The sequence below is a fragment of the Myotis yumanensis genome, unplaced genomic scaffold (assembly GCF_028538775.1).
Source record: "Myotis yumanensis isolate MYYU_CA2020_CCGP unplaced genomic scaffold, mMyoYum1.0.hap1 SCAF_12, whole genome shotgun sequence".
In the NCBI taxonomy this organism is placed as follows: domain Eukaryota; kingdom Metazoa; phylum Chordata; class Mammalia; order Chiroptera; family Vespertilionidae; genus Myotis; species Myotis yumanensis.
The window spans coordinates 15,063,043-15,076,684 of record NW_027223763.1 but is presented as its reverse complement, the minus strand read 5'-3'; the positions used below and the strand labels follow the sequence as shown (position 1 = coordinate 15,076,684).

At 37.6% G+C, this 13,642-nt stretch overlaps 1 protein-coding gene across 4 annotated transcripts in view; it reads right to left on the bottom strand.

The window, feature by feature from the left end:
- The window catches only part of CNTRL (centriolin), a 79,503-nt gene that overhangs the window by 34,175 nt on the left and 31,686 nt on the right, over window positions 1-13,642 (bottom strand). For all 4 annotated transcript variants that reach the window (XM_070430819.1, XM_070430820.1, XM_070430821.1 and 1 more), the window contains 5 exons: window positions 10,377-10,530; window positions 8,926-9,146; window positions 6,152-6,328; window positions 2,959-3,093; window positions 431-576 (listed from right to left, as the gene is read on the bottom strand). In XM_070430819.1, coding sequence (XP_070286920.1) covers window positions 431-576; window positions 2,959-3,093; window positions 6,152-6,328; window positions 8,926-9,146; window positions 10,377-10,530 — 833 coding nt within the window. The remainder of the gene's footprint in view (window positions 1-430; window positions 577-2,958; window positions 3,094-6,151; window positions 6,329-8,925; window positions 9,147-10,376; window positions 10,531-13,642) is intronic.

Genomic DNA, 13,642 nt, shown 5'->3' with positions numbered 1-13,642 from the left:
ACCATTGTTTTATCAAATGACTCTGTTACCCTAGAAACACAGGCTAAAATGACGTTTTCTCAAAGAATAAATGTCCATTTCATACATTTAAATTAGCCTTAGTTTCATCTGATATTTTGTTCTCTATTTAAAGTAGGAGAACATAGTGTCTCTACTTCCTAACCATATGCAATGAACTTTCTGGAATTACTCTTAAAACCTTTATGTTTTTAAAATGAAATAATACCAAAAAGTATAAAATATTTAATATGTAAAAAAAATCAGTGACAGACGATTTGATTAAGCAATCTTTTGTCTCAACTATAGAAATATGATAAAGGAAAAGCTTACAAAAGAACTCAGCCATTTTACAGTACTGGGAAAGGTGATTTCATCACTAACCCTCACAACTCGGCCCACCGTATTCTTGGAGGTCTTGATTTTCCATTACCTCATTTCTCCAGCTCCTGACTTCAGTTTTCTCCGTAGCTCATCAACACGAGCTGCCACTTCTTCTGGATGAATCAAGCCATCAACCACATGGTTAAGGTGGTTCTGGAAATCTTTAAGTTGCTGTTTCAATAGGTTATTGTCATCCTGTGAAGGAAGGTAAAATGAGGAGGTAAGTTAGCAAAACAAAATTAAAAATATACCCACATACACATATAGACCCGGTATTACTTACCATATGATAATTTTATTCAACACCTTTTACTAATTCTTTTAACCCGTTCCACTCGGACTAACAATATCTGAATCTACTGATCAATCTAAAGTCACAAAAGACACAACCAGGCACTTATGATGTCTCTTGATGTACATGCAATGCCCAAACAGATAGAGAATGACAAATGAGAGGGCTGTGAAGCCTCTGAAAGATTGTTAGAACAGCTCTGGTTCTTGGTAAGCCATCTCCTTTCTTGGGGTAGTGTTAGTAGGTTTCAATTCACTGCAACTAAATGATTTCTGACAAAGACTGGTGAGGAGAGTTTAACTTGAACTCTGTAGCAGGTTAGTAGGTTAAATAACCAGAGAAATGACTTCTAAGATAGTCTCACAGCATGGGCCAGCATCCTGGAAAGCTGGCTTCAGTTTCTACTTTGGAGAAGGTCCCTGAAGAATAGGCTTTAGTCCTTTTCTTTAATAGACGTATACTGAAGTATTTATGAGTACAATAAAGATGCATGAGATTTTCCTTCAAATATTCCAGAAAAAAAAGCACACTAACTGAAACAGAATGGCAGAATGTTGAGAATTGTTAAAGCTGGATCAATAAAAGGTCATAAGACTGTTCTCTTTTTTGTGATTATTTGAAATTTTCCACAATAAAAATAAAAAAATAATCTGATGAACACCCAACACATACACACACAGAAATAGAAAACATGTACATCTTTTATGTTATTTGTTTCAGGAGTTAAACTGATAGGAGTAAAAATTAAATTCTAGGCTTTTAAATTTCCTTAAACTTTGAGGAAAAAATATTCAAGGCATTGGAGAAAGAGAATTTGGATGAGCTTAGTCTTATTCGTCACAAACCTGCATGACTTTTTGGAAGCTTTTTGGAAGCTTTTCCCAAACCAGAGCAACTCTGCCCCTTCACTTCTGGGGTAGGGTAACAGCTGCCACTCCAGTCAGCCAAGCGGCCCCTGACCTCACAGATTTGAAAACTGAGTATTGACCCAGGTACTTTGTTCAGACATTTGTCCTCTTTGAGAGTTTAATTATCTGGAAAATCCTGTCCACCTGTTTCTCCTGCAGTTGGTCACATCATTGTGACAACAGCTATAAAAATATTTGGCCAAAGAAAACTTCCACTAATGCAAAAAGGATGCATTTTTAATAGCATTCTTTCGGAGACAGGGATTGTAAAAACTGTTTATAGTTAAGAAGTTCTACTGCAGCCCACTCTAGTTAAATTCCTGGATAGATATTTCAGTGGAAAGAGAAGGAACCAATCTGATAACTTTAGTTCAGTCTGATGACAAATGTGCTTCTAGGAGAAACACGAGATACTGCTCTTGCCCATGAGTTTACACTGACATTGCCTCCATCTCATTGCCAGCATTAACTCATATCAAAAATTATGACATTGTAAAAAAAAAATGGTGGATGAAAGTACAAGGAAAAATGACAGAAGTTCTTATTAGAGTACTTTAGGGGTTCTCTCTTCATAGGACTCTGTAGCAGCACTGTCCAATAGGAATATAATAGACATAAGTAATTTCAAAATTTCTAGTCACATTTTTTCTAGTCACATTCTTTGCACCATCATAACACCACTAAGGATATGCACATTAATAATTTTAAAACAATGGGCTCACAAGGGAACAGAGACTCTCTTTCATACTGTCCCACTTAGAATTTCTTTTTTCTAACTAGAGGCCGGGTGCACGGATTCATGCACTGGTGGAGGACGTGGCCTGCGGGGATCGGCCAGCTGTGGGAGCGCCGCTCATCTCGGTCAGCTGAGCAGCGCTCCCACTTTGGGAGCGCATTGACCACCAGGGGGCAGCTCCTGTGTTGAGCGTCTGCCCCCTGGTGGTCAGTGAGCGTCATTGCAACTGGTAGACAGGTCATTCTGATCGGTCTGCTGTTCAGCTGCTGGGCTTTTATATATATAGATAATTCAAGTTGCTTACTACATGTTAGAGCAGACTGTCAAGTTGCTGACTAACGATGTCAACATTTTCAGTGCCCCATGTAAGAATATATTCTATACCAGTGATGGCGAACCTATGACACGCGTGTCAGAGGTGACACGCGAACTCATTTTTTTGGTTGATTTTTCTTTGTTAAATGGCATTTAAATATATAAAATAAATATCAAAAATATAAGTCTTTGTTTAACTATGGTTGCAAATATCAAAAAAATTCTATATGTGACACGGCACCAGAGTTAAGTTAGGGTTTTTCAAAATGCTGACACGCCAAGCTCAAAAGGTTTGCCATCACTGTTCTATACCAGCAAATCTCTACCTGCAGCTGTTTAAGTTGCTTGCGGAGCTCACTATTTTCTTGGTCCTTTTCTTCTGAGAACTGGGCTTTTCCGAGGGCATCCTTGAGGGCTTGCTTCTCCTTCTCAAGTTCTGCTTGAAGGGCTAGTTGTTCTAACTATTGCCATAAGAAGCAATGATATGAAAACACAAAATAACAATAATTTATGATCTAAAAAGGCAAAAAGAAATTTACATATATATGTAGTCCCTTGCTAGCTATGGTTTTATAACAACTCAATTTTAGGTTTGTACTTCCAAATTTAAAGATCCAAGGTAATTTTTTTCACATGCCTCCTTAAATATTGATACTTAAAGGAGAGTAAGCATCAAAATCAGCTCAGCCCAGATACACCAAATCAGAATCTCCATGGGAATAGGGGCCCAGTACCTCCTTTCAAAAGCTCTGTGAGTGATCCAACAATTACTGCTCTACTTCCCCTTACACCAATACTTCTCAAACTGTGGTCCTCAAACACCTGCATCAAAATCCTTGGTGTGGCCAAAACCGGTTTGGCTCAGTGGATAGAGCGTCGGCCTGCGGACTGAAAGATCCCAGGTTCGATTCCGGTCAAGGGCATGTACCTGGGTTGCGGGCACATCCCCAGTGGGAGATGTGCAGGAGGCAGCTGATCGATGTTTCTCTCTCATCGATGTTTCTCTCTCATCGATGTTTCTAACTCTCTATCTCTCTCCCTTCCTCTCTGTAAAAAATCAATAAAATATATTTTTAAAAAAAAATCCTTGGTGTGCCCCTAGCCGGTTTGGCTCAGCGGATAGAGCGTCGGCCTGTGGACTCCGGGGTCCTGGGTTCGATTCCAGTCAAGGGCATGTACCTTGGTTGTGGGCACATACCCAGTAGGGAGTGTGCAGGAGGCAGCTTATCGATGTTTCTCTCTTGTCAATGTTTCTAACTCTCTATCCCTCTCCCTCTCCCTTCCTCTCTGTAAAAAATCAATAGAATATATTTTTTAAAAAAATCCTTGGTGTGCCTGTTAAAAATGCATAAGCCTTGCCCTGGCCAGGTAGCTGAGTTGGTTAGAGAGTCCTCCCAATACAAGGTTGAATGTATAAATAAATGGAACAACAAATTGATGTTTCTCTCTCTCTCTAAAAAAAAAAAAGAAAGAAAAAAAGCATAAGCCTGGACTCATCTCAGACTTGATGGACCAGAATACCTAGGGTGGGGCCCTGGGATCTATACTCAACAAGCTTCACAAGTGATTTCACATAAGCAAATGTACCAATCAAGACCTATAGAACAAAGAGAGATCCGTTATGCTATCTACCATTACTGTGTGCTTTGAAGATCAATCCTGGCAGTCCTAATGCCAAGGAAGGGAGTGCACCCTTCAATACCAAGTGAATTTGTAAAAAGGCCAAGGTGTTATGTTTTTGTCAAGACTTATGAGGAAAAAAAATAAAGGACAATGAAAGTACAAAGGACAATGGATTCCAAGCTAGGGATGGCTTAAAACTAAAAAAAAAAAAATGATTTGAAAGCAGATACCATCTAGAAATTTTATTCACTATTATTTAAAATACGTATTTACTGTTATTTTGTTTTCCCCCAATCTTCTATTTTCTGCACTTTGACCATAGCACTGTAGTCCACCCCCCCCCATGTTGTTATCAATTGTAGTTTTGTAAAACTTGATAATCTTAAAAAATATAATCCTGACAATTGGCAAATGGTCATTTGATATCTGATAAAGGAATACAAAATAATTACTATAATAAGACCTATTTTTACTTCCTTTTCTAATCATCCAAATGCTGTTTCACATAAATTCCTGGGATTCAAACTACCTTATTTTATTTCACTTTCATTGAATAAGACCATATTAACTCTCCCTCATGTTCTAGTCTGTTTCTGAAAAAACAACAGAAACACACACTATGCTCTGAATCTAGGGGGGGGATGAACAATGTAAACAAATGATCACCAGACACATGATCAAGCACAAGGTTATTGGAAAACTAAAGCAGAATCCTGACTCAGATTTTTAGCAGGCAGACAGTAAAGGTCAGGGTGACCCTGAACCTGGAGGAAGATGCAGTCCATTTGGCTAAGTGCTACACAAATCTCTATTTTTAATCTGATAAAGAATATACTATACTATAACTGGCCTCTGTCAGCCTCTCTGCCTTTATCTCTCACCCTCTTTCCCTACTCCTCTCCTTGCTCCTGGGATACTAGAAGTATACTTTCAGCACTTTAAATGCACTATGCTCTTTGTCTTCGCCTCTACGCCTACAACACTTACCCTTTTTACCCTTACCACTTTCACCCCACTCCTTATGCATGTCTTGGCTGAAACATCATTTCTGTAGAGTAGTCTTCCCTGACCATCCCTCTCCCAGCCACAAAACCCTACCCCTTTCTTTCTCCCACACTCATTTCACTACTGGACTGTCAGTTTCACAAGGACAGTGACCATGTCTGTGCTGCTCTCTGCAACATTCACAGCACCTGGCCCTCAATGGTCAATCAGTAAGTATTTATGGATAAATAACTATTTGTCTAATTTGCAAATATAATTTAAATGAGTGGATATTTCATCCAACCAAAATACAAAGTTGCAAAATAAAATGTAACATCAACTTAAAAGAGGTCTCTTAAAGCTGTTTTGAGAAAGACTAGAATTTAATGAATACTAACTGCTAGGTGCTTTCATGCCCATTATCTCCCTTATCCTCATCATAACCATTTTACAGAGGAAGAGGCATTTGTCAGAGACTCCGAATAATGAAGTGATTTATACTTGTTCACATAGGGGTAGTATTTGAACTCAGAATGTCTGACTTCAAAAATATGCTCTTCCCATCACTCCACATATATTATATTAAGAAGTATTCAATTTGCCCTAACCGGTTTGGCTCAGTGGATAGAGTGTCGGCCTGCGGACTGAAAGGCCCCGGGTTTGATTCTGGTCAAGGGCATGTACCTTGGTTGCGGGCACATCTCCAGTAGGAAGTGTACAGGAGGCAGCTGATCGATGTTTCTCTCATCGATGTTGCTAACTCTCTATCTCTCTCCCTTCCTCTCTGTAAAAAAATCAATAAAATATATTTTTTAAAAAAGAAGTATTCAATTTTACATTATATTAAAGGAAGACTGATATGTTAAGGCCACAGACTACTTTGTTTCTAGACAGCTTTATGCTCTTACTTACCTGGCTAAGATTTGTTAGTTTTTCCATGTCTTCCTTGAGCTGATTGGCTTCAGCATCACGTATTTTCAGCTGAGCCTCAAGCTCAGCCTCATAGGCACTGAGATCTCCCTGGGTCTGCTGCAGAGATGCATTCACCTCATGCTGCTCTTGGAGGGCGCTTTCTAGCTCTGCAAGCTCCTGGAAGGATTTAGGGTATGTTGAACTACAAAACCATCACTGTGCTGCTTAAGCACCTGCAAATCATTATAAGTAACTTGATCACAGTAAACCAAATGCTGGCCAGCCTGGCTCAGAAAGTGTTCATTAGCAATATCATGAAGCCACAGGCTGGGCCAGGCTGAAAAGTAAATGTAATCAGAAATGTAATCTGACTAAAAGCAATCAGAAAAACCAGTAAGCTACCAACATGTTTCCTAAAGTGTAGTATTTTAAATGTACCTGAACAGGTAAAAAAAAAAAAAAAAAAAGAGGGAGAGAACAATAAAATTTAAAACCTATTTTCTATCAGACACTGGAATAAATGTTTTCACATTCATTATTTCATCTCATCTTCATAATTACTGTGTATGACAAGATATTATTATTTTTGTTGTTTTCTCCCAATCTTCTATCTCCAGTTAGGAGAATGAACACCTGAGTAGATGGCTGTGGAGCTAAAAAAAGACACAGTCGGAATATGAGCTGAGATCTCTGACTCCAAAGCCCACACTTTTTATATTAAACCACAGTATGTTCACTTATCAGAACAAAATGGGATGAGCACTCTCAAATATTAAGGATAACAGAGTAACTTAAATGAGTAGCTAACAAGAATACAAGTACATATTGATCAGCATACCTCAGTTCTGAGTCATTTTATCCCATCTGTATCCCATTTTAATTAAACATTACAGCTTCCATCTACTTATTTGGGATCTTAAAGAATTAGATCAAACTATTTTGGATTAAAGAGGGGGATCCTACAATGAGAACTTCTATAGAAGAGTTTCTCAATGAGTGGTCCAAAAAGCACATTTGAATCAATTGGGTTGCCTATTCGAAATGCAGACTCCATCTATAATCAACAAAGGATTAGTATCCATATATATAAAGAATTCCTATAAATCATTAAGAAAGAGACAAACAATCCAATAGAAAAATGGGCAAAGAATATGAATAGGGAATTCAATGAAGAGAACACTGAATGGTAAATAAACAAATGAAAGATGCTCAACCTCTCCAGTAAACCAGAGGAAAATGAAGTTAAAAGAAGACACTATTTTGCCCTAGCTGGTTTGGCTCATTGGCCTGCGGACTGTAGGGTCCCGGGTTCGATTCCGGTCAAGGGCACATGACTGGGTTGTGGGCTCGATCCCTAGTAGGGGGCGTGCAGAAGGCAGTCAATCAGTGATTCTCTCTCATCATTGATGTTTCTATCTCTCTCTCTCTCCCTCTCCCTCTCCCTTCCTCTTTAAATCAATAAAAATAAAAAAAATATTTAAAAAAAGACACTATTTTATACAGAGCACAGAAAACATGTTAAACACACTATGAAGAAACAATCAGACAAATCTGTAATGTGGGACACTCTAGGACTACCACCTGGACACACATACCCACACACACAAGCTATAAGAGATATTCTTGGCACAACTGGGAAAATTTGAATATGGTTCAGATATTGAATGACATTATGGAATTATTGTTAATTTTCCTAGGTGTAATAGTGGTATCATAGTGATGTATGGGGAAAAAAGTCCTTATTTTTAAGAGATGTGTACTGAAGGGATGGATGATGTCAAACAATACTACATATTGCTTCAAATGCATACATCTGTATATGTAAAAGGCTAACATGCAAAGTGTCCCCTCAAGAGTTCAACCGAGAGACCAGGAGTTCAATCACTTCTTATGATGTGCGCTGACCACCAGGGGGAGGCACGGAACGAAGGAAGGACCCAGCCGGCAGCCAGCAGCCAGGGAAGGAAGGCCCTGGCTGGCAGCTGGAAGACCCCAATCGGTCCTGGTCAGGGGCCAGGCCTAGGGACTCTACCTGTGCACAGATTTTGTGCACCAGGCCTCTAGTATGTAATAAGAGAGATGCAGGGAAATAACCATATTCAGGCTTTTGTTAGCTATGGAATGGGATACACAGAGAGTTTCAACTATATCTGCAATGTTTTATTTCTTAAGCTGAATTGTGAGTACATGGTGTTAAATACTAAATTTGGTATTTTTATAGGCCTGAAAATTTTCATGTTAAAATATTCAAATTTCCAGAGCCAGCCCTACTGAGGATGAGGTTTGAGAACCTGGGTTTTCATGCATGATAATTTGCCAAACAACTAAAAAAGATAACGTGAAATCTAATAAATGGCAACAAATAAGGTAAAAAAGGGTATAATACTGTGTCTGTCTTATCTGTAAATTAATGTTAAATTATGAAGTAATGACAAAAAAATAAGAAAAATTATTGTACTTAATTTTAGGACTCAAATAATAAAATATGAACATCTAATACCACATTTATAATGGCCACAACTTCATATTACTTAGAGTTATTTGACAATATCTTCCAGGAACAGAAACTCAGCTAAAATAAGCTTCCATTCTTAGTAAAGGAAAAACAATAATTCCAAGTGTATCACAACTAAAGGAAAAAACAAGACTAAATAGCCACTAAATACTTTTTGCCACTTATAAGTGCATTGTTGCTAACTTGTTTAGCTTACTTAATTTGGACATCATCTATTTCTGAGGCAAGGGAAAACAGAAAAGAAAAAAACAAATCATACCTTCCTCATATTTTCTGCATCTATGGCAACTATTTCCAGTTGGTCCCTCTCCTGCTCAACCTCGGTCAGTCTCTGCAGCAATGTCTCTTTCTCATCCTGTAGCTTCCTGCACTCATTCTGAGCCTGACTTGCCTGGCCTTTGACAGTCTCCAGGTATTCTTGTAACCCACTGATGACACCTTCTAAATCCTTCTTCAGGGCTTCATTTGCTGCTATCTGGCCTAAGACCAAAAAAAAAGGAGGGGGGGGGAGGTAATAGTGTATATAAGAAAATGCTCTCAAGATATATGAATACCTCATTTAGACTCCTTAGTTATTTGTTACCAGCTAAGAATGAAAGTCTAAGCTTTCAATTATTTCCTACTACCTTATTTTTCTTTTCAAGATATGATAGTTTTCCCCATATTATCCCTAGTACAGGAGTATTAAGTAGGTATATAATAAAAATAGTATATTCAGTGAACATTGCTTATAAAATGCTTAATTCTTGCTGTAAAAAGTTTAAAATAGTAATTTCCAAATAAAATTTAAAAAGTACACAAAACTGAGTTCTTGCTGCTAGATACACAAAACAAAAGCCACTCAACAAACAAGACTAATCCAAGACTGGGAATATAAACATGAAACCTGAAGACAAAAGAAACACACCAAAATAACCCCAACCATACATTAGGTACCTAGTATGTGCCAGGCACTTTATGAACATTATCTCACTTAATTTTCCGAACAACTAATGACCTAGACCAGGGGTTCTCAACCTGTGGGTCGCGGCCATTGGAAAACACATATAGCATATCAGATATTTACATTACGATTCATAACAGTAGCAAAATTACGGTTATGAAGTAGCAATGAAAATAATTGGGCTCACCACAACATGAGGAACTGTATTAAAGGGTCATGGCATTAGGAAGGTTGAGAACCACTGACCTAGACAGTAATAATATGTCCCAGGTCACACAGCTGATAATAGCAAAACAGAGACTGGGATCTTATGCCAAGCAAAGGCTCTCACCACTATAACCTTTCATCCTCCCCTTCCACGATGGCAATGTCACAATTTAAATGTGCATTGCAAAAGTAGATCCTAAAATTCTTTCTACACTTTCCTTGTAACTAGACACTGAATGCCCTGATGGCAATGGGCTCTTTACTCCTGAAAGGATTTTATGCCTTGAGGAAGACAATCACATGCCAGAATTTATCATGATCATGTAGCTAACTTCTTGCCTACTGACTGCAATGACCTGACTTACTAGGACATCAAAACAAAATTAAATAAATTTTAAAAATCTTTATTATATACTGTGTACTGTGTCAATATTTCCCTATCAAATACTAGCACTAAGAGCTGAAGCATATTCAGCTAATATCTGGATTAATGCTTGTCTGGGTGCCATTTGTTTTTAATACCAAAACTAATTTACCTTTAAATCAACTTAAATTCTCACCTTCAGTTAGCTGTTGTTCAAGGTCCTTAATCTCTTCAGTTTCTTTAGCAATTCTAGAAAGTATCTCATCCAAACGGCTTTCAAGTTGTTTGTACTGCTTGTTCATAATGTCAAGCTGTTGTTCTTTACCCCTTTTCTGAGCCTTCATATGGCACTGAATTGAAAAACAAACAAATACAAAAAACTCTTTTAAAAATAATAATCTTTAACATTTCTAAAGGAAGACTGGAAAAATAAAATGTAACAATTTGCATATGTTGTGTGTCAGGCCCTGTGTTTTTTTCACATGAGTTTTCATTTAAACCTCATAATGACTTGATGTTGGAACCACCTCCATTTTAGAGATGAGCAAATTGTGTATAAAAGAGGGTAAGGGCACAATTAGTAGGTAATGCTCAGAGTTCATTGATCTGCATTAAAATATGTTTCTTTAAAAAGGTTTCCAAAAAGTTAATTGATTACCTATACATCTAGAAGAAGAATATATTCCAAATGTTAACAAGGATTATATCTGGGTGGAAAGATTACAAGAGGCTTTTTTCTTTTTTTTTATGAGTTTTGTATTTTTATAATAAACAAGTGATACCTTTTTAATAAAAAAAAAAATGTACTTTTAAAAAAGATTTTTTACAGAATAGGGACATGAAATGAAACTTACTTGAAATTCAAGTTTATTTTTAATTCCTTACACAACAACACATTTGTTTTTAGGTTCCATAAACTGGGAGCTCAGAGGGACCTCAAAGATCGTATAGACACAGTGATTCTCAAGATGGAGGACCAGCCCTCTGGAGGCAAACTCCCCAACTAACTACATATTCACCTGGTGGAAAACAGAGCTTTCCCACCCATACACCATCGCACACTCTGACAGGAATCCATTTAAGGAGCTACTGGTCACTGAAAAGATTGGATTGTATTTCTCAGGTGTGCTGGGGGACCGGGAGGGGGAAAACTGACAACTAGGGAGTAGTCTAACTCTTCCTTTTACACATGAGAAAACTACGTCTCAGATTCATCAAATGACTTGCCCAGGTTATTTGGAGACTGTTCATATGGAAACAAAATAATTCCCCAGAGAATCTTTTCCCTCTGATTATCACCTCACAGGCTCTAACCCCCTTCCCCCATCAGAGGAAAAGAACAATAAATCAAGTTATCAAGAGGAAGAACTACATTACAGTCTAAACAACAAACTCCAAGATTCAACTGATTATAAATGAGCATTTTTCAAGTTTAGAAGTCCGTTGTCTCCAAAGGCAAGAACAAATGAATGGCAGCTTGATCAGAAGGTTTTAAATGTACTACTGGTAAAACTTGATGGGATTTTCAAAACTCTTCTTTTCCCTACATTCCCAAAATATCCATCCGAAATCCTTCTGAAAAGGTAACTGCAGGTACAGCTTAAATTCTAAGTAAATTTAGGATTTTTACGGCTGAAGAAAGAAAAAAAACTCCTGCATTCATATCTTTATCAATAAATCTTTAAAATTCACCATTAAAAATTTAACTGAAATCTTTTTACACGCAGGACAAAACATTGGTTCAACATGCCCATGATTTGCATTACACATGGGAGCAAAAGCAGATACCACGGATTTTCGATACGATGGAGCTCACAAAAGAATTATTGTAAAAACAGGAACTTACATATGACTCCACCTCTTTTTAAGCCCTTTGTAGAGAGAAAATGCTCCTACCTTAACTTAGAATTAGTCCTGTAAAAACTGAGCCGTTGAGAACAAGGAAATTGTGGGCGGAACGCTTTCTAATGTCTTCACATTTTAAGTGCACTTCCCTCTCTGACAGCCACATTTTTGTAAGCGCCTCCAAGCCTCAGTAACTTCCCAACTCTTCAAACCACATTCCGGGCCAAGAGTGAGTGGCAGCCCAGCTGGCCCAATCACCAGCAGCCTCCGTCAGTCCCACAACACAGGAAGCTCCTGAGGGCCAATCACGCACACTCTTTGCAAAAGATTACTACAGGCTAAATCCCCACAGAGTATAGTTACCGTTTGCTTTCACAGGGCATGGCCATATAGGGAAGAGCCATATAAATCCTCCTTTATTATTTGCTCCTGTGATATATGTGCTACTAGCTATGACCATTTTTTATAACCAAAATGGGATTTGATTTTTAATGTCTTTTTCTTTTGAAACCTAGTTAAATATTTATGTTTGTTGAAAACTTGACAGGCTCAGTTAAAAATAATTAATCTCTTTAGACCTTTAATTCCTTTGTGGGAAGATGGTCATTGTAACAGAATAAGCACGGGCTCTACCTCTTCCTAAAAAGGTGAGTGTGGGAAATCATTTAATTTTTCTAAATCACATTCTCATCTTCTGCAAAGGGAAAAAGAAACATCACCTGATATAGGAATGCTATGATAAAGTTCCTCACCAGTATATGCAAAAACCAGTATTGTTGGCATTTAATATATTTGCTTTCCACCATATCTCAGAATCATATACTGTTTTCTAATCTCTCAAGCTTTTACTTTTAAATTATATTTGTTATTCAGAAAGATACCTCATCTAATTAGATAAAAATTAATTGAATAAAAGTCTATCTACATCTGGAAAAAACATGCAGGGATCCCACTCTTGATTCTATCCCTTTTGCTAAAATGTTCATATGTGTAGCCTAAAATGGGGTGTCTAACACTAGCCAATAAGGCGACTTTGTGCTAATTAGAAAAAGTTGCTCCCTCTGGTGAACAAATTAAAAAGAGACATCCTCTGGTGTTCAGACTAAAGCTGTAACCTTAAGAACTAACCTTCAGTAGTTTAAACAATACCAAAAAAAACCCCTTAAATCTGGTTTCTATGTTTCATCTCCACTAACACAAATTGATTTTGACTACCTTCAAAACTTGGATGCCATTCTTAATTCTCATTTAACTCCTTTCAATATGTAACTCTTTACATAAATACAGTGAGCATTAGACTCCCTGTCTGCCAGGAACATCTCAGTCATTTATTGAAAGCGAACATACAATCTAGGTTCTAATTAGATTCATAGATCACAGAACTGAAGAGGCAACAAAGGAGCCTGAGGTAGTACCTATAAGCAGATTCCTTCCTACTTTCCTTGATGCAAGCATGCATAAACATAGGGCTGGCCCCTGGGGATACAGTTCCAATCCTCAGGGGCCTCACATGGGGTGGTAAGACTTCTGAACAAATAAATGTAATAAAATAATATATTACTGACCATATTACACACATTACTCAAAACCTCTAGTATTTCATATACCGAAAATTAT